Below are 26,760 nucleotides of genomic sequence, written 5' to 3' on the forward strand. Positions count from 1 at the left end.
AATTTGCATGTTCTCCCCGTGTCTGCGTGCGTTTCCTTCTGGTGCTCCGGTTTCCTCCCACAGTCCAAAAATGCGCAGGCTAAGTGAACTGGCCATGCTAAATTGTCCACTGTGTTCAGGGATGTGTAGATTAGATGGGTTATGAGGGATGGGTCTGGGTAGGATGTTGTGAGGGTCAGTGTGGACTTGTTGGACCGAAAGGTCTGTTTCCACACTGGAGGGATTCTATGATCTATTCTATGATTCCAAATCAGGAAACACCCTTGGTTTCTGACAGTCCCCTACTATTGGGCCAGCAGGCACACATTGTGTTCTTCAGAGTTGCTTCCAGGGCTCTAACCATTCTGCCTGTTTCCTGTGAGATATTATCAGTAAACCCAAAATGAAAAGCAAATCTTCCTGCAGGAAGATGGTACCGCAGTGGTGTCCTGGAGACAGATGTTGAACAATTATCCTTGACTTCTAAACCTTTCTTTGATTCTGGGACTCATAAGAATCCATATCCCTAAAAAGGCAACAGCAATCTTATCAGATTTGTTGTCGCCATTACAAAGACAAGAGAAGATCACATTGTTTATTGTTTTCCTATTTTCAACTTGAACCTTAATAAATGATATGCAGGGCAATGATGAATTGACAGTGTTATTGCTGGACTATTAATCCAGCACACTAGAATATTCTGGAGGGCATGAGTTCATATTCTACCATGGCAGATGATGGAATTTGAATTCAATAAAAATCTGGAGTTAAGAGAGAGTTTAATGGTGACCAATTTGGTTCATTACTGTCTTTTAGGGCTAGAAATCTGACATCCTTTCCTGGTCTGGTCTATGTGGGTCTCCAGACACTTGCAATGTGACTGACCCCTAACTGCATTTTATGCAATTAAGGATGGACAATAAAACGTTGGCCCGGTCAGCAATGGTCACATCTCACGAATGAATTAATAAACAAACATGGATTACTCTTTGAACAGTAGTTACTTCAGATGCGTTTACCAGCTTCACACTAGGTGTTCTCATTTATCTTCTATTTAACAATATTTCCCTAACTAAAAGTGATACTCTTTAAAAAAATGTCTACAGAATTGGACATCCTTACAACAACATAATCAAAATGTAGACCATTTCCTTTTACTATACCCCAACATGTTTTGCAATATGCTATGAACATGTACTTTGCTGCCACTGATTTTTCGTTTCAAGCATTCCAAAGGACTCTCACGACATCTGTTAATTTGCACCATTAAAGAGCTTAATGAGAGTCATTTGAGATTTGCCTGACTGTTTTTGGTAGAATCTTCGCTTTAAAGAGAAAGCTTTATTCATCAGTTGGCGTTGGATTCAAACTCCAGTCCCAAAACAGAGTAAGTCACCAAAAATTCCAGGCCCCACTCATACTGCCTAATCCCTATACAACATGGTTATAATTTTTAAAAATTACTGTTGATTTTAGCTCAATGGTAACTAAAACAAGTTGTCTACTTACTGTTCCTTTTCATTGTTCTCCCATGCATCAAGTATTCTCTGAATTAATCGGCACTTTGTAAACAGCTGGACAATGAAAAACTGAGTTAATATACACACAGTGATTAAAACCAAAAATATTTTCATGGCTTTACAGAGTTTGAGACAATAGATCAGGTGTGCTAAATCAGATTCAACTGTCATAAAGCATCAAATATGGAGGTCTGCTGAAAACAGATTACAAAAAAAAAGCAACTAAACCAAAAATCAAAACAGTTTTAGCATAAAAACCATTATTTCAAAATTCCCAAGGAAATTTTAACGAAGGTGTTATTTTGCAAACAGTAAACCATGACTTTATTAATAACACCTAAAGTTACACTCCCACCTTTGTATTTTAAAAGAGAATTTTTGGTTTTAATGCATAATCCCATGGGTATACTGTTCAAAACAATCTAAAAATGTTTAGTTACAAAAGACAAATCCTCTACTCTGTGAAAAACATTTCACTTAAAAGGTAAAGTTTTAATTCAGTCAATTCCACAAATTGATGACAAGGAAAGAGTTTTAAAAACATTGCAAAGTTACGTTTGATATGAGGAACAAATAACTAAAAACTTCAGTCAGAGTGGCAGGGCAATCCAAGAGCAGCTAAAGCACAGGGAATAACACAAGAATAGAGAGTGGTTCATACAGGAGGCCTGAGCAATAAAGTAAAAGGAAGCAACAGTGCACAGAAATGCATTGAAGAACTACTGAAGATGAGGTGAAGATGAGACTTAAACATAAAAATTGCATGACCTCAGAGGGCTGAAGCTTTCTTTGGTGCATTTAATGGGATTTCACAATAAAAACATTAACAATGGACATAAATGAATTAACTGTAAAACACTGAGCAACCTGTTCAAGGTAGTTCAAATATTACACAATTTTTCAGTACAACAATAACAATTTGCTTTACAATAATCTCAATGAAGTTAGGAAAAGCAATACCAGCATGTGAACGCTCACCAGCAACATTCGCAAGCTAACATCAACATTGCAACACAGAACTATAAAAGGCAAAGGCTCTTACATGTTTTATTAATATATTTTCTCTGGCAGCATTGGAATTATCCTCTATGTTGTTTTCTGTGTGAGTATCATGAGGTGGAGGACTTCCCAAGATTGTTGCAATGCAAATTTCTACTTGTACATGAAGAAAATTATTCCAAATATATCTGAAGTACATATCCTTTGATTAAAAAAAGAATATATTAAAGTTTTGATTTCACTACCCAATGGAAATGTATTGTTATAAAGAATCAGCTTTAAGTTCAAAATATTCCAACAAAATAATTAAAAATTCATGGATAACCATTCAGATGATCGTTCACACAAATCACTCACTGAATCATACACAGGAGACAGCCACTTGGCCCACTATGACTGCCAACTTTGAAAGAATATCCAATTACTCCCACTGTCCAGATCTTTTTCTAAAATACTGCAAATTTTTAATTTTCAAATCAATATCCAACTTCTCTGAACAGCTACAGGAAGCGTCGCCAGAATTTTATATATTTCAGGAAGCTTACTTATTCTTCCAAACTCCAAAAAGGGAACAAACCTGTTCAACCTTTCCTGTTACAATAACCCTTTTGTCCTTGGAATCAAACTAATGAACTTTCTCAGAACAGTCACCAATGCAAGTATCTTCTGCCTTAAATAAGGAGACCAAATACTGTATTGAGTACTCCAAGTTTGGGATGACTAACAAAAACAGAAATTGCTGCAGTAACTTAGCAGGTCTGGCAGCATCTGTGAGAAGAAAGCACAGTTAATGCTTTGAGTCCAAGTACTCTTCAGACTCGAAACATTAACTCCAGATGATGCTGCCAGATGTGCTGAGTTTCTCCAGCAATTTTTGTTTTGGTCTCAGATCTTCAGCATCTGTGGTTCTTTATTTTGTTAATGTGGTTTCATCAATATCCTGTCTAGGTGTACCAAGACTTCTCTGCCTTTATAAAAACCCAAAGAACTGCAGATGCTGTAAATCAGGAACAAAAACAAAGTTGATGGAAAAGCTCAGTAGATCTGGCAGCATCTGTGAAGAAAATAAACCAGACACGAAATGTTAATTCTTTTTTTCCTTCAAAACATAAACTGTAGGAAAATTATCACTGGAAGGTCTTAGAGGGTAACTAATATAACCCCACTATTTAAAGGAGTGGGTACAGAGAAAATAGGGAATTAGAGATCATCAGTAGTAGGGACAATGTTAAGAATCCATTGTAAAATATTTAATAGCAGAGCAGTTGGAAACAGTGACAGGATTGGACAGAGTCAGCATGGATTTATGAACGTGAAATCATGTTTGACCTGCTGGAATTTTGGGGATGCAACTAGTACAGTGATTAAGGGGAAGCCAGTGGATGTGGCTAACTTTGACTTCCAGAAGGCTTTCTGTAAAGTCCCACATAACAGATTAATACTCAAAATTAAAATGCATGGGAATTGGGGTAGTGTACTGACATGGATAGAGAACTGTTTAGCTCACAGGAAGCACAGTTGGAATAAACAGATCTTTTTCTGAATGATAGCCAGTAACTTGTAGTGTACCACAGGATCAGCGCTTGGACCCCAGCTGTTTACCACATACATTAAAGATTTAGGTAAGAGATCATCTAAATGTTACATTATTTCAGTACAGTTGCATATGACACAAAGCTGAGTGGGAGGCTGAACTGTGAGGAGGATGCAGAAATGCTTCAGTATGACTTTGATAAGTTAAATGAATGGCCATTAGATGAGAGATGAAGCATAATGTGGATAAATACAAGGTTATCCATTTTAACAGCTAAAACAGGAAGACATACTATTTTCTGAACTCAGACTGGGAAGGGGGAGGTGCAACAAGACCTAGATGTTCTCATACACCAATTGTTGAAAGTAAGCATACAGCTGCAGAATGCAGGCAAAGGTGGCAAATGATATGCTGGCCTTCATAGCAAAGGGATTCAAGTCCAGAAGCAGGGGTCACAGTGTATGCATACAAGGTTGGCTTCTTGAGACTAAGACGACGATAAATTCCTTCACCCAGAAAGTAGTGAGCCTGCGGAATTGTCTGACGCAGAAAGCAATGGAGGCCAAAACATTGAATGTTTTCAGTATGGAGTTAACTATAGTTCTCATGGCTAAAGGGACCAAAGGTTTTTTTTGGGGGGGGAGCGGGGAGAGGAGGAGAACAGTAACAGGGTACAGAGTTGGAAAATCTCAATGCTCCTGGAAAATCTGAATTTAGTTAGACAGATGCAACAGGGTTTTAACTTATGAGCATTCTTTCAGGATGTAACAAGCAATGAAAATAAAGGGATCCTGTCGAGATGGTATACTTAAATTTCCAGAAGATATCTGACAAGGTGTTACTGCAAAGATTACTAAACAAAAACATGATCTGTGGGTAACAAATTAACACAGGTTCAAGATTGGTCTGTAAAAGAAACCACAGTAGGTATAAACGGATAATTTTTTGGTTGAAACGATGACGAACACGATTCAATACTGAGGTTGGAACAACTTCAAAACTACAATCAGTGAATGAATGCTAAGTTTCATGGTGACTCAAAGACGGGCAAGCAAATAAGTTATGAACAGCATACAAGGAATCTGAAAAGGGTTGCAGATAAGGAAATTAGTGGGCAAATATTATATGTGAACTTGTTCACCTTAGCAGGAAGAGTACAAAAAAGGCCTATATTTTAAACGGAAAGTGATTGCAGAATTCAAGTCACAGATGGATCTGAGTGTCATGATTCGTAAATCCCAAAAGATAGAATGGAGGTACAAAAAATGATTAGGAAAGCAAATGAAATATTGTCATTTATCACAAGTGGTACAGAATATAAAAACAGGGATGTTTCACAGCATTAGTACAGGGTTTTTGGTGAGACATCTAGAATACAGTACATTTTTGATAGAAGACAATTACATTAAAAACAATGCAGAGGAGATTCATTTGAGGGATTCCTGAAATGATGGGTTATCTTACAAGGAAAGATTAGACAGACTGTCCTACATCCAAAGGAGGTTAGAAGAATGAAAGATGATCTTATTGAAATGTACAAGGTGTACGGTGAGAGGATGATTCACCTTGTCAGAAAGACTAAAACCAGGGTATAGCTTGAGCTAGTAAATGACTCAAAGGATAATGGGGTAAGTAGGGAAGTGGAGATACAGCCATGATCTTATCAAATGGTAAAGCTGGCTTGAGGGGCTGGACGGCCAACTCTTGATTCACATGATCATACCCCTCTGTATCACAGCTTCTCTCTCCATCTAAATAATATTTTGCTTTTCAATTTTTCCTACCAAAGTGGATAACCTCACATTTTCTCCCGCATGTTATATTTTTATCTGCCAAACGTTTACCCATTCACCCAACATGTTTATTTCTTTTTGCTGATGTATGGTCCTTATATTTTGCCTTCCACCTTTCTTTGCACCATCAGAAAATCTGGCTATTAATACACTTGGTCTCTTTATCCACGGTATTAATATAGGTCGTAAATCGTTGAGACAGCACTGATTCCTTCAGCAAATAACTAGTTATAGTTTTTCAATTTTCTGTAAATTAGTCAATCCTATACATTACCCCCAAAACCATGACCTTGTATCTAGTGCAGTGACATTTTGTGGCACCTACCGACCAGTTAACTCCCCCCAACAGCCCCCCCGCAAAAGATTTTAAACCACTCTCAGAAAGAATCATAGAATGATTACAGTACAGAAGATTATTCAAAACATTCCATCTATGGTGGCTCTCTGAAGATCCAATTTACCAGATGTTACTATAACTTCTCTTCTTCAAACAGCCCAACCAAGTCTCAACTGGAAGTCCCTCATCCTTGGTATAGGTAGTTCTCCTATAACCCAACAGTTGCATTCTTGTGTGACCTTGTGCTATAGAAAATCGCATAATAGGCAAATCACTATAGAAAACTCTCTATACCTGTATACCAGAAAGTTTGTTATCCAAACAACATCTACTATTCATCAATCACATTACAGCCAATTCGCGGTAACAAAACACACGTTACAGCAGAACTACCTCTACATTGAGGTTGGTTGGCTTGCCAAGCTGGTTTGTTGTTCGCAGACATTTCATTACCATGCTCGGTAACATCCTCAGTGCAGCCTCCGATGAAGCGTTAGTATGTTTTCCTGGCTGGTTTTTAAACGCTGGGGTCCGTTGTGATGGATTGCCTCGCTTCGGGATTCCGAGGCACGGTAACAAACCATCTGCGGAACAATAAACCAGCTCGACGAGCCAACCAACCTCACCCACAACCCGAGCTACAGATCTACTCCAAATACCTCTACATTTCTAGTAGCTTTCATCTGAACATTTCCTAAGTCCTGTCGTCTTTACTCTATTCACTATCCACAGAATTTTCTCACTTCTGGCAGGTCCGCAGCGTTACTTCCATAATTGTTAGAAACATAAATTGTAAACAGTATAATCTGTTCCCGTTATTCAGACCATTAATAAAATTTATAAATAGAACTTAAAACACCAGCATTTGATGGGTCCCTCACCAATAACACATCCATAGTGTTAAGTTCTACCAATTCTTCATTAATACTGAATGTATTTGTTTGTAGGAGGCTCGCTACAAGTCTGACCACGTTCAGGCGTGTATTCCCCACTGGTGTCTCTAATATTCCCCACGTAGTTTTCATTGCACTTTTCTACAAAAGAAGTGACACAGGGTGAATAGCAAATCATAAAGTTTATCAAGTGAAATCATAACTGTCGTATTTTTATGCAAAGTTCTTTAAGCAAGTGCAACTGAACATCTTAAATACATTTTGCTATATTTGTTGACAGTTGCTTGCTTCTGAAATTTTTCACTCGTCTCCAAATCATCCTGAAATTGCCACGTTATCAATTCATTATGCCTGAAAAAGCAAAGTCACCACAGAGCCAGTGGACCACTGAACTGCTCTCTCATTAGAAAAAGATGACTGGTGGTGAATTTAACATGGGAGTCAGCAGACCTCAGGTGAGGATGAGAAAGCAGGACCATTGTACTAATCTCAAAACAGGGAGTACATTAGCTCAGTTGGTTGTATGGCGGGTTTGTAATGCAGAGTGATAACGACAATGCAGGTTCAATTCGAGCACTGGCTTCTCAACCTGCCCCTCACCTCAGATGCGGTGACCCTCAGGTTAAACTCCCCACCAAGTGTCTCTCTTTAATGACAGCGCAGCCCTATGGTCCTCTAGGAATATGGTGACATTTCTTTACTTATATTCTGTGTTAAGCATTTTATAGTACTGTAATTCTGATTGATAGCAACATTAATAGAAAGCCCAGGTTATCCTTGATGCAAGGATTCTGTATCTAATCGTCATTTGGTAGTACAAAACTTGAGCACTGCTGGAAAATAAAAGGACATTTGTCACAGGTTCTTGTTTTGCACTCATCAGGACAATTCATCAAATAAAAAAACTCTTTATAGTCTATGAAAAAAATTGGTAACTGCTTGACAAATGGACTCTGATTGCATGGGGAAAAGCACAGCTAAATGATGACTGAGAGTAAGCTACCAATTTTTGTTCAAATTTAAACCAAGCAGGGTGACTCTGGTCAAGGCATTTCCTTGAAATATGAATCAGAGAATGGCAGTTATCTGTTTTGTTAAATTGAAACAGGCAGAGTATACAAGTTCCTTCTGTTTGCAAAAAATGGCTTGTGTCTCCACATATGTAACTTTCCCAGAGCTCATAAGTGCACCACACTGCAAGGATGGCTGACAATCTTAAATTTATAAAGCTATATCTTTTAAATTACAGTTATACTCTCCACGTTTGTGGACTCACTAGCATTGCAGCTTACTTAATTCTGAGAATTAAACTACAGTCATGTTAAATATAACAAATATGTTACCCGTTCTCTTGCATGTCATTAAAGCCTGAACTTCCACCAAAGACGAAGAGCTTCATCATCATCACAACAACGATGAATCAGGCCTGAATTCAGAAGTCCCAAACATTTTCCCAGTTTTTTTTTGGTCTGTGGGTGGGGAGGGCTATGGGAGGAGTCTAGAAAGGAGATTTGGGTGGATTCTAAATTGTAGATTTGAGGCTAACAAAGGCAACCAAAGGGCATCAGAGTGACCCGTCTTTGAATAATGGGAAGTTCAAAACAAGTACACTTTAGAGCTGGTACAAGAACTAAATCTGTTAATGTTCTTTCAAGACTTGGGACACCCCTTTGGAGGCAGTTCTAAGACACCATTCATGAATTTCATGTGCCCTTTGGGGCGTTAAAATTAGACACAATGTAAAAAGTGCAGAACTCATTAGAACTATTAGCAGAAGCTGTCAAGTCATTTAAAACAGCCAGCCTCTAAATATTTAAAAGATATACCTCAAGTTTTTTAAAAAAAACATTTCATTCTGTCTGTGTTGATGTAAACCTAAAAGGCCTATATTAAAGGATTAGTGTTATATCACTAATTTAACAGCCTTTCATTATCACAGTAAAGCACTTGTCATTTCACATTCTGACCGACAGCTCCAAATGGTTAGAAACTCTCAGATGAAACTATGGGCTCCAGAGACAGTTTTCATAAGGAATAAAAGGAAATTTAAATAGTGAAATGTAGATTTGTACTGAGAGTGATTCTTTGACATAGCTAATTCATCAACAGACACTCGAACAGATTCAGTCTCAGCAATGGATTGGAAGTTTGCCCACAGTGAAATAGTGGGTGAGTAGGCATGCTAAGTGAAGAGGACAAAGGGTTGTCACGAACTTGGCATAAGGACTATATAGACCTGAGGGTTGGGTAAAGGAACTAAATTGGCATGCAGGTATGATTGGTCAAGGGAGACAGTAAAAGAGCACATTTTAAGATGGATAACACGAAGGGCCATCACTTGGCATTGATGGGACATGGACTACGTGTGGGGGGTTGAGAGCTGTTTTGGTTTAATTATCATTTTTGCATTGCTTTAACAAAGTGCCATAGCATCAAGGCTGGTCTTTCACACCCAGCAGCTTCCACATTATTTTGGGGACGAGATCATCTTACCAACAAAATTTAACCTCCACCAAAGCATCCTGGTGAGGATCTTCGAGCAGGATTAGGTCTAGACTCTGGAGTCCTGACAGAACAGGAAGAATTCAGGCCCATTTCTGCATACTATTAAAAGAACAGCTGATGGATGGCAAATTACTATGAAAACCTACCAGTTAAAGATCTTACATTTCAAGGAACAAAATCTTTAACTGGCTTAGTCACATAATCAAAATAGCCAGCTTGAAAAGGGAAAAGAGTAAACACCTAAAATAAATTATCATATATCCAAGTATTCAAAGCCATTAATCCATTTTACCTTAGGAGGCTCAAGTAGTATCTGATGGAAGTCTTTAAGTCTTTGTCTAATGGCTTGCAATGTGCTATTACTCACAGAAAAGGCTGCATGGTTCATACCAGTTGGACAGATCTCTAGCTGACCTTCAAAGCTTGAAAAACAAATGAAAATTGATTTTACATTATGGCTGTGACTATACAAAGGAGAATGGGAATGATCACATAAGTATTCAAGCCACCCCAACTAGACATGGAGCTTGTAATTCACCTACACCCTTATCCCCGCAGTTAATTTTTGAAAAGGTCAAAAATACCTCAATCCCCAAGACAAATCAAGCAAGCCCCTGAAGCTTAGATTAATTCATAACTCAAGTTATTACTGTGCAATATATACTTAAAAACTTAACTGCCCTTCTCTCAAGGCCATCCAGGCTCATTAAAATCCTTCATCTTTCTATAAGATTGCCTTGCATTATTCTAAAATCTTCAATGAGCCAATTCAACTTTGTGATGCAAGTCAACCCCTGCATACCAGGAAGTAGCCTGGTGAACCAACTCTGAATCCTTTTCCAATACAGATGTATCCCTAAGGAGACGCACCAATTCCCTATCCAGATTTCACCACTTTTACACCCCATAGTGTGGGCAGTGCATTACAGTTGACTTAGGGGTCCAAATTGCTGTTGACACATGCATTTTTATGTGCATGTTGTAATCTGGATCTATGGATCTTGATGAAGACAACTCAACTTTGTTTCCATCATATGGCTGACAAGGAAACGTTCCCATTCTTACCGGGTGCCATTGCCATGAGTTGGAGGCTGATACTCAACCTGTTTGGCTGTGTAGTGAATGCACCTCCCTGGGGATCCAATTTTTGGAATGAATTCAAGCCTGGCGCTCATCACTACATCCTAACCTGCAGGATTTCTTCCTAAGAAGACCATAAGACCATACGACACAGGACCAGAGATTAGGCTATTCAGCCCATTGTGCCTGCTCCGCCATTCAATCATGGCTGATAAGTTTCTCAACCCCATTCTCCCACTTTCTCCCCGTAACCCTTGAACCCCTTCATAAACAAGAACCTGTCTATCTCAGTCTTAAATGTACTGAATGACCTGGCCTCCACAGCCTTCTGTGGCAGCGAATTCCATTGATTCATCACTCTCTGGCTGAAGAAGTTTCTCCTTATCTCTGTTCTAAGAGGTCTTCCCTTTACTCTCAGGCTGTGCCCTTGGGTCCTCGTCTCTTCTCCCAATGGAAGCATCTTCCCAACATCCACTCTGTCCAGGCCATCCAGTATTCTCTAAGTTTCAATTAGATTCCCCCCCACATCATTCTGAACTCCAATGAGTATAATCCCAGAGTCCTCAAATGTTCATCATACGTTAAGCTTTCCATTCTGGAGACCGTTCTTGTAAACCTCCTCTGAACCCACTTCAGGGCCAGTACGTCCTTCCTGAGAACTGGGGCCCCAAAACTGTACACAATACTCCAAATGTGGCCTGACCAGAGCCATATAAAGCCTCAGGAGTACATCCCTACTTTTATATTCAAGTCCTCTCAAAACAAATGCCAACATTGCATGTGCCTTCCTGACTACTGACTCAACCTGCAAGTTTACCTTTAGGGAATAATAGTCTTGAACTCCCAAGTCTCTCTGCACTTCAGACTTCTGAATTTTCTCCCCATTTAGAAAATTTATTCTTCTTACCAAAGTGCACAACTTCACACTGTCCCACATTGTACTCCACCTGCCACTTCTTTGCCCACTCTCCTAACCTATCCAAATCCTTCTGAAGCATCCCCACCTCCTCAATACTACCTGTCCTTCCACCTACTTTTGTATCATCTGCGAACTTAGCCAAAAAGCCCACAGTTCCTTCATCTAGAGCATTAATGTTTGTGGTCCCAACACTGGCCGTTGTGGAACACCACTTGTCACCAGGTGCCATCCTGAGAAAGGCCATTTTATCCCCACTCTCTGCTTTCTGCCAGACAGCCAATCTTCTATCTATGCTAGCACCTTGCCTCTAACACCATGGGCCCTTATCTTACTCAATAGCCTCCTGTGCTGCACCTTGTCAAAGGCCTTCTTGTAGTCCAGGTAGATAACATCCATTGGCTCTCCTTGGTTTACCCTGTTCATTACTTCCTCGAAGAATTCTAGCAGATTTGTCAGGTATGACCTCCCCTTGATGAAACCATGCTGACTTTGCCCTACTTTACCACACACTTCAAGATATTCAGAAAGCTCATCCTTTACAATGGACTCCAAAATCTCACCCACAACTGACGTTAGGCTAAGCGGCCTGCAATTTTCCAAGTTTTCTTAATCCCCTTTTAAACAGGGGTATCACCTTAGAAATTTTCCAGTCCTCTGGGACCCTCCTTGACTGTAGCGATTCCTGAAAGATCACCACTAATGCTTCCACAAACTCTAGGGTGTAGTCCATCTGGTGCAGGTGATTTATCCACCTTCAGGCCAATCAGTTTTACTAGCACCTTTTCCTTGGTGATGGCCACCGTACTCAGCTCTGTCCCCGACTCTCTTGAATTTTGGGGAGATTACTTGTGTCTTCCACCGTTAAGACTGACACAAAGTAATTATTCACTTCCTCGGCCATTTCCTTGTTCCCCACTACTACTGCTCCACCAGCATTTTCCAGTGATCCAATGTCCACTTTTGCCTCTCTTTTGCCCTATATCTGAAGAAACTCTGACAGTCCTCATTTATATTACTGGCTAGCTTACCCTCACATAGCGTATGCTCTTTTGCAAATACAAAAGACCCACTTTCAAATGGAGTTCAACTAGCATTCAAGAACTTTCTGCAAGGTAGACTGGTAAGGTTAAATCTCATGGGATCCAAAGGGTGTCAGCCAACTGGATATAAAGTTGGCTTGAAAGCAGAAGACAAAGGCTGGTGTTTCAGGGTTGCTTTTTAGATTGGAGGCCTGTGACCAAAAGTGTGCCATTTTGATCGGTCCACTGCTTTTCATCAGTTATATAAATGATTATGATGTGAATATTGGAGGTAAAGTTGTAGGTGATACCAAAATTGGTCACATAATGGACAATGATGAAGATTATCTCAGAGTACGACGGGACCTTAATCAGATTGGCCAATGGGCCAAGGAGTTGCAGATGGAGTTTAATTTGGATAAATGTGGGGTATTGTACTTTGGCATGACAAAACAGGGCAGGAATTATGCAGTTAATGGTGGGGTCCTGAGAAGTGTTACTGAACAAAGAGACCTAGGGGTACAGGTGCACAGTTCCTCAAAAATAGAGTCACAGGTGGTCAAGGTGATGAAGGCAGCTTTTGGCATGCTTGTCTTCACTGGTCAGAACGCTTAAGTATAGAAATTGGGACATCATGTTGCAGCTATACAGGATATTGGTGAAGCTACTTTTAGAATACTGCTTGCAATTCTGGTCACCCTTCTACAGAAAAGATGTTGTTAAACTTGAGAAGGTGCAGAAAAGATTTACAAGGATATGGATGTGAGTTTGCTCGCTGAGCTGGGAGGTTAGTTTTCAGACGTTTCGTCACCATTCTAGGTAACATCATCAGTGAGCCTCTGGTGAAGCGCTGGTGTTATTCTGCTTTCTATTTATCTGTTTAGGTTTCCTTGGATTGGTGATGTAATTTCCTGTTCTTTTTCTCAGAGGATGGTAGATTGACCAATCTACATCCACAAACTCAACCTGAGCTACAAATCCTCTCAAAACTCGCTATTTACAAGGATGTGGCCAGGACTGGACAGTTTCAATTATTAGGAGAGGCTGCATGGGTTAGGGCTTTTTTCCGCTGGAGGGTCAGAGGTTTATAAAATCATGAGGGGCATGGACAGGGTGAATAGCTAAAGTACTTTTCTTAGGTTGGAGTCGTCCAAAACTGGAGGGCTTAGAGTTAAGGTGAGATGTGAAAGATTTAAAAAGGGCCTGAGGTATACCTTTTTCATGCATAGGCTGGTGCATGTATGGAATGAGCTGCCAAATGAATTGGTGGAGGTGGATACAACTATAAAATTTAAAAAGCATCTGGATGGGCAAGTGAATAGGAAGGATTTAGAGGGACAAAAACAAAGTTGCTGGAAAAGATCAGCAGATCTGGCAGCATCTGTGAAGGAGAAAACAGAGTTAACGTTTCGGGTCCGGTGACCCTTCCTCAGTTCTTTGTTTTTGTTCCTGATTTACAGCATCTGCAGTTGTTTTGGTTTTTATTTGAAGTTAGAGGGACGTGGCCTAAATGCTAGCAAATCCGGCTAGGTCAGACTGGAATGTCTTGTCAGCATAGACGATTTGGTTTGAAGGGGCTGTTTCCGTGCTGTAATACTCTATGGCTCTATTCTGTTTTCAACCCTAATTACTTGCTATATCTGAATGCTAACATGATATGATTCTTGATACCCAGATCCCTCTGTGTTGCAAAATTATACTCTCTCTTCATAGCAATGACATTCTGCTTTTCTATTTTTGCCAACTTTTCCCACATTGTATTCCATCCATCAACTATCTGCCCATTCTTTTAATATCAGTTTCTTTATAGATTTATATCCTCAAAACATGATTTTCTCTCTATTATTGCGTCATCAACAATAGGTCAAATTAGTTATTATTTTCACTGCCTTCTTCCACAGTCTAAATATCCCCCATTTGAAATGGTGATCAAAACCAAATACAACTCACTGCAAGAGCAACCTAAGTAAAGCATACATGCTTTGTTATTTTTTTAACTAAATAATCCAACATCCCCAGTACTGAAAATTCTGAATGTTTTTCCAATTCTTTAATACGCTGTTTCATGGCATTCGCTAATTTAACCACTATGGCCTCACATTTTCTCTGTTTCAGACTTTACAGGATAATCCTATACTCTATACATTAATCCACTGTAGATTAATGCTTCATGTTTTTTAAACCCACATGAATCACAGTGCATTGATCCAGAGAACTGTGCCTTTGCACAACATAATTGAAACATAATTATTAAACAAGGTATGTAGTATAATGCGAGCACTACAAATTAACTGCAGAAATAATTTCAACTTACGCTGGTCTTCGAGTCTCCAATAAGGTCAACAATATTTGGATGCAATTCACAATTGCTGATTCAGTTTTTGCTTTATCCAGAACACTAGTAAGTAAGTGTTCTAAAGTTTCTTGCCTAAAAGAAAGGACAAACTTCCATTATAATCAATTATAACAGTAGAAACAAAGCAATGACTGGGAATATAGCCTTGCTATTGTGAAGGATTGGAATTGCAGCTAAAGCTTCGGTGCTGCAAAGCTAGCATCAGGAATAACTAAGGAAACTGCAGATTTGTCATAAAAGCCCATTCGTTCACATCTGTCTTTTAGGAGATGCAGAGACATCAGGATTTCATTTGAAATCATTTATGTTCAACTTGTACTCTAACATCACAAGTTAGCACAAAAGTCAGTTTGAGTACAATATAATTCATTCATACATTCTTGCATTTTTGTTGATGCATTGGATCTTACAGGGTGCTTGCTTCTGTGATTTATATTAATCTATAAATTATCACACAAATTTAAAAACAGTGCACAGGAGTAAAGTTTACTTTTACAATATCATCAAAATATTCAGGTTGTGGAGGGATCTAAACACAAAACTTCTGCATGTGTTGTAAAATAAAGTCCATATACTTCCATGTGAAAATATAAGCAATGACATATGGGAATAGTAAAAGTCTTCCGGATACTGGGGTCAAAAGCACACAAAAGGCAAACGGGGCTCTGAAGGTTGAACCTAATTGGTTGTAACCTAGCAGCGGCCAAGGAGAGGACTGAAGAAAGTGACAAAATATAAGTTTGTAACGGTTCCAGTCCTTTGAATGTTTAATAGGAAGAACTGTGGTCCATTCAGGACAGAGTCATATAGCACTGAAACAGACCCATCCAATCTGTCCATGCCCAAACTAAACTAGTCCCACTTGCCCGCATTTGGCCCATATCCTTCCAAACCTTTCCTATTCATGTGCCTATCCAAATGTTTTTTTGGATGTTGTAACTGTCCAAACATGCATCTACCAGTTCCTTTTTCTGATGAAGGGTCTAGGCCCTAAATGTCAACTTTTGTGCTCCTAAGATGCTGCTTGGCCTGCTGTGTTCATCCAGCTCCACACATTGTTGTATCTACCAGTTCCTCTAACAGTTCATTCATTCCACACACGAACTACCTCTGCGTGAAAAGATTGCCCCTCAGATCCCTTTCAATTCTTTGTACTCTCATTTTAAAAATATGTACCTTTTGAAATCACCCACCCTAGGAGAAAAGGTCTTTCTAATTCATCTTACTATGCCCCTCATGTTTTTATAAACCTCTGTAGGTCACTCCTCAACCTCCCTCATGCCAGTAAAAAAGATCCCAGCCTATCCAGCCTCTCCTTTTAACTCAAAATCTACAGTCCCGGCAACATCCTTGAAATCTTTTGTAAACCCTCTCTGCTTTAATAGTATCGTTCCTACAGCAGGGTGACCAGAACTGGTACAGAATACTGCAAAAGTGGCTCACTAACGTCCTGGACAACTTCATCATGATATCCTGAGAGATTATCACTTATCAGAAACTGAACGGGTCTAGCCATTTGAATACCGTACCTACAATAGCACTTCAGACACCAGAAATTTTACAGAAAGGCACTCATTTCCGGTCTCCCTCAAAGTCTATTCACCTTCTATAAGACAGATCAGGTGTGCAATGGAGTATTCATCTTTGACCTGGATTAGTGTAGCTCAAACAACATTCACGAGGTTTGTTGTCATGCAGAACAAAGAAACCTACTTGATTAGCATCCCATTCATTTCCCTCATCTTTGCCACACAGAGGCAGTAGCATGTACCACCGACAAGATCCACTGCAGTAATATAGCAAGGCTTCCCCAACCACATCTTCAAACTTGTGACCTTTATCACCTAAAACAACAAACGCTGCTGATGAGTGGCATCAAAGCCGCACACCATCCTAACTTGGAGCTATTGGCCATCTCGAGTGTTGCTGTGTCAAAATCCTGGAACTCTCTGCCTAAGAGCACTGTGGGTGCCCTGACACACCAAGAGCTGCAGCACTTCGAGCAAACAGCTCACCACCTTCCCCAGAGCAATTAGATAGATAGATAGAACATTAGAGCACAGTACAGGCCCTTTGGCCCTCAATGCTATGCCGACCTGTCATACTGATCTCAAGCCCATCTAACCTACACTATTCCATGTACGTCCATATGCTTATCCAATGATGATTTAAGTGTACTTTAAGTTGGCGAATCTACTACCGTTGCAGGCAAAGCGTTCCATTCCCTTACTACTCTCTGAGTAAAGAAACTACCTCTGACATCTGTCCTACATCTTTCACCCCTCAATTTAAAGCTATGCCCCCTCGTGCTCGCCGTCACCATCCTAGGAAAAAGGCTGTCCCTATCCACCCTATCTAACCCTCTGATTATTTTATATGTCTCAATTAAGTCACCTCTCAACCTTCTTCTCTAACGAAAACAGCCTCAAGTTCCTCAGCCTTTCCTCGTAAGACCTTCCCTCCATACCAGGCAACATCCTAGTAAATCTCCTCTGCACCCTTTCCAAAGCTTCCACATCCTTCTTATAATGCAGTGACCAGAACTGTACGCAATACTCCAAGTGCGGCCGCACCAGAGTTTTCTACAGCTTCACCATAACCTCTTGGTTCCGGAACTCGATCCCTCTATTAATAAAAGCTAAAACACTGTAATGCCTTCGTAACAGCCCTATCAACCTGGGTGGCAACTTTCAAGGATCTGTGTACATGGACATCAAGATCTCTCTGCTCATCTACACTACTAAGAATCTTACCATTAGCCCTGTGCTTTGCCTTCTGGTTACTCCTACCAAAGTGCATCACCTCACACTTGTCCGCATTAAACTCCATTTGCCACCTCTCAGCCCAGCTCTGCAGCTTGTCTATGTCGCTCTGCAACCTACAGCATCGTTCGTCACTATCCACAACTCCACCGACCTTAGTGTCGTCTGCAAATTTACTAACCCATCCTTCTACGCCCTCATCCAGGTCATTTATAAAAATGACAAACAGCAGTGGACCCCACACTGACCCTTGCAGTACACCACTAGTAACTGGAGATGGGCAATAAATGCTGGCCTAGCCAGCAACACATTTTCCAGGAATAAATTTAAAAGATACACGCATAATCCTTATATCTAGATCACATTAGATCTAGAGATAATATATCAGGGCTTATCTTAACAAATGGAGAAAGAGGCCCCTACAACATTGGGACCTATCTGACAAACGTAGAAAATTGGCCCCAAGGTAATGCACAGGCTGGTTGAACTGAAGTGTTTCTATGCTGTATGTCTCTCCCTCTATGTTTTGTATCAAAAAGCAACACTGTTCTGGCCCAATTAATCTACTCTTGATCATTACTAAAGTGATGGAGGGTGTCATCAACAGTGCTATCAAGCAGCACTTGCTTGGCATTAGCCTCCTCAATGATGCTCTGTCTGAATTCTATTCGGGCCACTCAACTCCTGTGCTAATTACAAATATAGCTCAAATGTGGACAAAACAGCTGAATTCCAGAAGTAACGCGAGTGTAACTGACATCAAGGCTGAATGGCTCCTTGGGAGTGGCAACAAGAAGCCCTAATAAAACTAGAGTCAAAGGGAGTAAGGAGACATACTCTTCGCTGATTGTAGTCATAGCTGGTAGAAACTATGATGGTTGTGGTTGTAAAAGATCAGTCATCTTGGCTCCAGAACTTCTCTGCAAGTATTGCTCAGGGTAGTCGCTAGGTCCAACCATCTTCGGCTGCTTCAATGAATTTCTCTCCACTGTGAGAAGTGGGATCTTCACAGATGATTGCACAATTTTTAGCACCATTTCAATCTCCTTACAGGATGGCAGACAAGCAGTCCAGAATTACAGAGGTAGTGATGGGATCAGAAAAGGTGTTGAAAAGTGAATGCAGGTGTCATTCAAACTCACATGGGACACAATGCCATCTTCAGACAATGTTGCTAAGGGTCAATATTTGTGCAACGGAAGGACTGTCAAGAATAGTGCTATGAATTTCCCTAGGTTATAGCACAAGAACAGAAAGATGCAATACACGATTTGTTTTGTGCACGCGTGGGACATGGGCATCGTTGGCTGTCCAGCATTTATTGCTCGTCCCTAGCTGCCTTTGAGGACGTGGTAGTGAACTGCCTTCTTGAACCAGTGAGCTCCGTGAGCTGTTGGTTGATTCAGGATTCCAGGTTTTCATCTCAGTCAGAGTGAAGGAAAGGCAATATATTTCCATGTCACAATTTCGTAGCTTTGAGGGGAACTTGGAAGTGGCAATGTTCTCAGGTCTCTGCCACCCTTGTCCTTTTAGATGAATGTGGTCATGCAATTGGAAGGTGTTGTTTAAGAATCACAGAATCATCATAATCCTTACAATGTGGAAACAGGCCCTTCACCCCAACAAGTCCACATTGAGCCTGTGAAGAACATCCCACGCAGGCCCAACCCTATCCCTTTCCCCTGTAATCTACCTAATCTATACACTCCTGAACACGATGGGCAATTTAGTACAGTCAATCCACCTAACCTGCACATCTTTGGATTATGAAAGGAAACCAGAGCACCTGGCAGAAGCCCACACAGACACAGGGAAAACGTGCAACTCCATACAGTCTCCCGAGGCTGGAATCAATCCTGGGTCCCTGGTGCTGTCAGGCAACAGTGCTAATCACTGAACCACTCTGGTGTGGATCTTTGGTGAATTTCTGCAATGCATGTTGTAGATCATATAAGCTATTGCTAGTGAGCGTCAGTGGTGGACAGTGTGGACGTAGTGTCAATCAAGCAGATAGCTTTGTTCTGCACGGTGTCAAGCTTCTTGAGTTGTTAGAGCAGCAGCCATCCTAACAAATGGGGATTATTCCATCAGACTCCTGACTTACGCCTTGTAGATCGAGGACAGGTTTGGGGGAGTCAGATGGTGAGTTATTTGCCTCATTATCCCTAGCCTCTTGCCCTGCTCTTGTAACCAGTGTGTTTATGTTATGAGTACAGACGAGTTTCTGGTCAATGGCAACCCCGATATGGTGACAGTGGAGGATTCAGTGACAGAAATGTCAAAAGGGAGAAGGTTAGATGGTCATTGCCTGGAATTCAAATAGCACAAGGATTATTTGGCAGTTATCAGCCCAAACCTGGAAACTGTCCAGATCTTGTTGGACTTGAACACAAACTGCTTCAGTATCTGAGGAGTCATGAATGGTGCTGAACATTCTAGAATCATCAGTAGACATCTGCACTTTTCACTTTATGATGGAGGGAAGGTCATTAGTGAAGCAGCAAGGTGTTTGGGCCTAGGACACTAACCTATAGGAAGTCCTGCAGAGATGCCCTGGGACTGAGATGACTGCCCTCCAACAACTACAACCATCTTCCTATATGTGAGGTGCACCAGCACGGAGTTTGCTCCCTGACTCCCACTATTCCAGTTTTGCTCAAGCTCCTTGATGTCATGGGCTGTCACTCTCACTTCACCTTACTTCTGGAGGTCAGCTCTTTTGGCCATATTTGAACCAAGGCTGTAATGAGGTCAGGAGCCAAGTGGCCCTGGAAGAACACAAACTGGCCATCACAAAGCAGGTTATGGCTGAGCAGGTGCTGCTTGACAGCACTGCTGATGATGTATTCTATTAATTTACTGATGACCGAGAGTAGATCGATGGGGTAGTAATTGGCTGGTTTGGATTTGTCTTGCTTCGTATGGGCAATTTGTCACATTGCCAGATAGATGCCAATGTTGTAACTGTACAGGAACAGCATGGCTAGGGGACCAGCAAGTTTTGGAGGACAAGTCTTTAATACTATTGCTGGAATGTTGTTGGTGTCCATAGTCTTTGCACTATCTAGTGCCTCCAACTGTTTCTTGATGTCATGTGGAGTGAATCAAATTGGGTGAAGACTTGCACCTGTAATACTGGCGACAAATGGAGGAGGCCAAGATGTATCATTCAGTTGGCACTTCTGGCTGAAAAATGCTGCAAGTTCTTCAGCCTTATCTTTTCCACTAATGCGTTGCGCTCTTGCATCATTGATTTTGGGGAGATTCGTGAAGCCTCCTCCAAGGAGTTGTTTAATTGTACACCACCATTCACAACCAAATGTGGCAAAGCTGCAGAGCTTATGTCTGATCCCTTGAGTGCGTAATCACTTTTCTCTGTCTATCATTTGTTGGTTGTACTGTTTGGCACGCAATTAGTCCTGCTTGGTTGCTGCATCAGGTTGATACCCATTTTTAGGTATGCCTGGTGCTGCTCCGAGCATGTCCTCCTGCATTCCACTAAATCAGGGTTGATCTCCCGGCTTGATGGTAGTGGTTGAACTGGAGATTATGATGGGCCTGAGGTTGCAGATTGTGCTGGAGATCAATTCTGCTGGTGTTGATGGCCCACAGCATAGGTGCAACTTGCTAGTTCTGTTCAAAGTCTGTCCTATTTTGCACGGTGATACTGCCACATAACACATGGAGATTACTCCATGGACTTTGTTTCCACAAGGATTGTGTGGTCATTCTCATGATACTGTCATGGATAGGTGCATCTGTACTTAGTAGATTGGTAAGGGTAAAGTCAAGTATAAGGAAAGTATATTTTCCCCTCTTAATGGTTCCCTTATCATCTGTCACAGACCCAGTTTAGCAACAATGTCCTTGAGGACCCTGCCAGCTCATTAATAGTGCTGTTGCTGAGCCATTCTTGGTGGTGGACATTGAAATCCCCAACCCAGTGTATGTTCTGCGCCGTTTTCACTCAGTACTTCCCCAAAATATTGTTCGACATGAAGGAGTACTGATACATCAGGTGAGGGAGAATTGTACATGGTAACCAGCAGAAAGTTTCCTTGCCCATGTTTAACCTGAAATCATGAGACTTCATGGGGTCCAGAGTCAACGTTAAGGATGCCCAGTGCAACTCCCGCCTGACTCTATACTACCGTGTCACCACCTCTGCTGGATCTATCCTGCTGGTGGGGCAGCACATATCCAGGGATGGTGGTGGTGGTGCCTGGGATTTTGTAAGTGAGCTTGACTAGGTCAATATTCCCAATTTTGGCACTAACCCACAGATGTCAGTAAGGGAGGCTTTGCAAGGTCAACAGTGCTGCTGCTGCTATTGTCTTTTCTGGTGCATAGGTTGATACCAGTTGGTCTGTGCGGTTTCATTTTTTCATTGAGACTTCTTAGCAATTGATACAACCGAGTGGCTTGCTTGCCCAATTTAAATGGCAATCGTGACTCAACCACACTGCTGTAGGTCTGGAATCATATGCAGGCCAGGCAAGGTGAGGATGGCAGATTTCTTTCCCTGAAGGAAATTAGCAGGCCAGATGGGTTTTTCCCAGTAGTTTCATGTAAATTCTTAATTCTAGAAATTTTTTAGTGAATTCAAATTCCACCATCTGCTATGGGGATTTGAATCTGGGTCCCCAGAACATTAGCTGCATTTTTTTGATTGCCATTCCAGCAATAAAACCACGCCCCATTGCCTCCCCACACACGGGATAAGGCAGTCCTCTCAGATGGACGACAAGCAAAGAGGGTGAAGGGTGATCATAATAAAGTTGCAAAGAAGCTGAGGAAGATGAAGAGGAAGTGTGTGTTAAGGTCACAGTCACAGGGAATGATAATCTGAATATTTGTTTATAATTACTTTGTTGCTATAATGCTGAAAACTCTTTGTAGAGTTTCAAAAATGGAGTTGCGAGAAAAAGAATTAACATGAAGAGGAAAGGGCATTTGAAAATAGGATGAAATGGGGACTAATGCCAAAAACTCAAGTTATACTGATATAAAGCAGAGGCAATTGTCATGTTACAATACAAAATGTCATGGTTTTCACCTCGAAGGATTTTGGCAGTTAGGAAGCAAAACAAAGAAGTTATGTGAAACAATCTTCTCTCTAATCGTAATGCTTTTCTCTTCTCCATCCCCCTTAAAACTACATTTCTTAGACATGAGCTAACAGTAGGTCTTCAGTAGTCAGAGAAGATTTTGATGGCGTGGATACAGACAAAAGAGGATAACCAGAGGTAATCAACACAGTATAGCAATAAATCCAATGGAGAATGTAGGGGGAAAAAAAATCTTTACCAAAAAGAGTAGTGAGAATGGGGAATTCACTACCATGGGAATCATTGAAGCAAACTGTACAGGCGCATTTTAGGGTAAACTAAACAAGCCTGTAAGAGAGAAGGGAAGAGAGGGTTACAATGGTAAACTAAACAAGGAAGGGGAGTAGGCTAGAGCATAGAGTCAAGCAGATACTGGTTGGGCTAAATAGTCTGTTTCTGCACTATATATTCAATATATTCCTAACCAAAAATAACTTGACCTTCTGATTACATAAAACTAAAATATTTCATAACTCCCATTTCCCTCCAGGAATGCACGCTCAACAGCTCAATAAACTTTACCATTAGCACAAATTTGAAGTCAGGTGGCACCTAGCCCAGAAACTAAAACAGCCACGAGTTTTTTTTCAAGCCTCAAGCCGGTTTAAAGTATCACTCCCACTGAAGTGGATGGAAATACCCAGATCAGAACTAACCCCATACCAGCCTAAGGCCATACAAGCACTGGAATCCAACCGGGAAATAGATTAGAAAGCCAAAATAGAGTAGTGAGAAGATAAACATACATGGCATTTATAGAACACTGTCCACAGTGACTTTATTTTGTAAAGGTATGCTGCAGTTGGTTTCCTTTTAGCAATGATGGCTTACTCAGAAGCATACATAAACGATACTATAACAATACTGTTCTTATCACTTCAAAGGAATATTCCCAACTCATGTAAAGTGTGAAATCAAATGTTATTCTTTTACACGTGTTTTCATCATTAAGAACACTGATCATTAATTTAAAAAGTAAACGATAACTTTAGTAAGTGACTTTTAAACAATTTGTATTAAAGTACATACTTTTCTAACGTTGATAGAAGTGGGTCTGGTTCTGGAGAGCTCTGCATTTGAATCATTTGGTCTCTGCTGAGGCGGATGATTTCACACAACGATTGTGATGCATTTGAGTGTCTCTTAAAAAAAGTTAGGTATTTAATGTCATTTATCTCAGATCATATTAAAAACTCAAGAATAAAGCTAAGGAACCACGTTTTCACCTCTAAGCGCGAAGAGCAAACTTAGTGAAAGGTTTTAAAACAATATCATCCAAAAGCAAATTCACCAAAGTTACTCGTTCAGAGGAAAGATCATTGACCTGAAACTGTAACCTGTTTCTCCATCCACAAATGCTGCATGGCCTGAGTATTTTCAGCATTTTCTCATTATTACTTTAATGATTTATTAATGGATTACAATTGCTACTTTCTTTTAGAAAACTAAAGATATACAATGAACTACATAATGATAATAAATGTTGAATAAATGAATGATAGATTAGTTGCCTTCAGTATAATCTCCCTCTTCAAAAAGAAGTTCAACTCCACATACAAATATATTGCCATCAGCCCTGTGAGTGAAACAACTTATAACTCATAACCGTTGTACTCCTAGTTCCTTTAAGACAAGCCTTTCAAATAGCTTTGAGATTTCTGGTTGCTTAGTTAAATTTGATTGGTCAAATAGACAGGATACTTTAAAGCTGGTCAATACCCAAGGACTCTTCTTCAGTCTTCTTCAGTCAACTAAGTATTGAAAATAATCTGGAGGGGGAGGAGAAACATGTACAAAAATCTTTTCTGCCAGGAGACTGACAGCCACTAACATGATATCTTAGAACTTGTGGGAGAAATCAGACATTTGTTCTGAAAGGTGGCAACAGAACGTATTTCTAGGTAATCCCCTCCATCAGAAATGAAAATATCAAAATGATCTGCCAAGGATCTACCTTGTTCATTCACAAATTCAATCCAGACATTGGGCTACATTAATTATCCATATGGCAGCATTTCAACAGACAATAGACAATAGGTGCTGGAGTAGGCCATTCGGCCCTTGGAGCCAGCACCACCATTCGTTATGATCATGGCTGATCATCCACAATCAGTATTCTGTTCCTGCCTTATCCCCATTACCCTTGATTCCACTATCTTTTAGAACTCTGTCTATGTCTTTCTTGAAAGCATCCAGAGAGTTGGCCTCCACTGCCTTCTGGGGCAGAGCATTCCATATGTTCACCACCCTCTGGGTGAGGAAGTTTTTCCTCAACTCTGTTCTAAATGGCCTACCCCTTATTTTTAAACTGTGTCCTCTGGTCCTGGACTCACCCATCAGCAGAAACATGCTTCCTGCCTCCAGAGTGTCCAATCCCTTAATAATCTTATATGTCTCAATCAGATCCCCTCTCATCCTTCTAAACTCAAGAGTATACAAGCCCAGTTGCTCCTATCTTTCAACATATGATAGTCCCGCCATTCTGGGAATTGACCTTGTGAACCTACACTGCACTCCCTGAATAGCAAGAATGTCCTTCCTCAAATTGGGAGACCAAAACTGCACACAATACTCCAGGTGCGGTCTCACCAGGGCCCTGTACAGTTGCAGGACCTCTTTGCTCCTATACTCAATTCCTCTTGTGATGAAGGCCAGCATGCTATTAGCTTTCTTCACTACCTGCTGAAGCTGCATGCTTGCTTTCATTGACTGATGTACAAGAACACCTAGATCTTGTTGTGCTTCCCCTTTACCTAACTTGACTCCATTGAGATAGTAATCTGCCTTCCTGTTCTTGCCACCAAAGTGTATAACCACACATTTAACAAAGATGTTTCCTCTGAACAAAGCAGAGGTTCCTCAGTGTATTGAAAGCTGAATCTGTACAAATTGGAAGTATTACAAAATTTACTGGCATCCAGATAGGTTCCAATCCTACAATGGAAGCAGTGATCAGAGGATGGTAGGTGCAACACGATTATGCCATGATCGCTGCTAAAGTATGTCAAGTACACTAACTTACTTTGGTGACACTGTGGAGGACAAATATGCAAGAAGTTCACTTGCACTGGACACATGAGGAAACTTGTATATAATAAAGTGAATGGTGAACTCCCATTTTAGTAATATTTTGTACAAAATGTTGATGATTCTTTCAGGGGAACGTTGCATCTGAAATTGCCAAACTTGTTTGTTGTTTTTGTCTTTTCTGTTGGACCAGAAAACAGATAATATTTTCTAAGCAAAATCTCTGTCTGAATTACAACATCGTAGGAACAGAATGCAATAAAAGCAGCAGTCCTGGCTGCAAGAGAGGATATCCGAGACCATCTGTAAATAAGCTTCTCAGAATTATGGATCTCAGGTTGGCTGCAAATAAAACTGGTCTCCATGGATCAACAATCCCAAAATGTCAGAAAGAGAACCTGCTGAATTACTCTTGGTATCTCTCTGGAGGGCAACACTATCAAATCAGTATTCAAACACGAAGTATTACAGAGAAAGCAACTCTTTTTTTTAAACCACACCATTTGGCAGGATCCAATGTGCTACACATAATTTTGAATTGGAAAGCTGCAAATACATTGACAAAGTCGTTTCAATCAGATCAAGTCTCAGTTTAACATCGCATTAATAAGAAATGATCATTGCAAAATGATCTCTGAAGTGTAAAACAATATTTAAAGTGAGAACCAACTTTGAGATCCAAAAGATTTTCTCGTATGCAAGATAGAAATCTCCTCTCAGGCTGAGAAACAACCTTATTATTCACAACTAAAGATCACCTGCTTACACGGGACATGAAGCCAGCTACTGTGCCCCAATGCGAGGGGAGCAATATCCTACTTGTATACGGAGGATAAACCAATATAGAGGTATCTTATAATAGCAAAAGACAATCTGACATTTAATACATCAGCATACTTCCAATCTAATTTGTTGTGTGGCAAAACTAT

The 26,760-nt window shown here is 40.5% G+C and overlaps 1 protein-coding gene across 7 annotated transcripts in view; it reads right to left on the reverse strand.

Annotated features, from left to right (window-relative positions):
- The window catches only part of ppp6r3 (protein phosphatase 6, regulatory subunit 3), a 141,618-nt gene that overhangs the window by 65,877 nt on the left and 48,981 nt on the right, over nt 1-26,760 (reverse strand). For all 7 annotated transcript variants that reach the window (XM_048545512.2, XM_048545517.2, XM_048545515.2 and 4 more), the window contains 6 exons: nt 23,834-23,946; nt 14,893-15,006; nt 9,853-9,982; nt 7,044-7,196; nt 2,542-2,700; nt 1,489-1,553 (listed from right to left, as the gene is read on the reverse strand). In XM_048545512.2, the coding sequence (XP_048401469.1) occupies nt 1,489-1,553; nt 2,542-2,700; nt 7,044-7,196; nt 9,853-9,982; nt 14,893-15,006; nt 23,834-23,946 (734 nt within the window). The remainder of the gene's footprint in view (nt 1-1,488; nt 1,554-2,541; nt 2,701-7,043; nt 7,197-9,852; nt 9,983-14,892; nt 15,007-23,833; nt 23,947-26,760) is intronic.

Source organism: Stegostoma tigrinum, chromosome 17 (genome assembly GCF_030684315.1).
Source record: "Stegostoma tigrinum isolate sSteTig4 chromosome 17, sSteTig4.hap1, whole genome shotgun sequence".
Taxonomy (NCBI): Eukaryota; Metazoa; Chordata; class Chondrichthyes; order Orectolobiformes; family Stegostomatidae; genus Stegostoma; species Stegostoma tigrinum.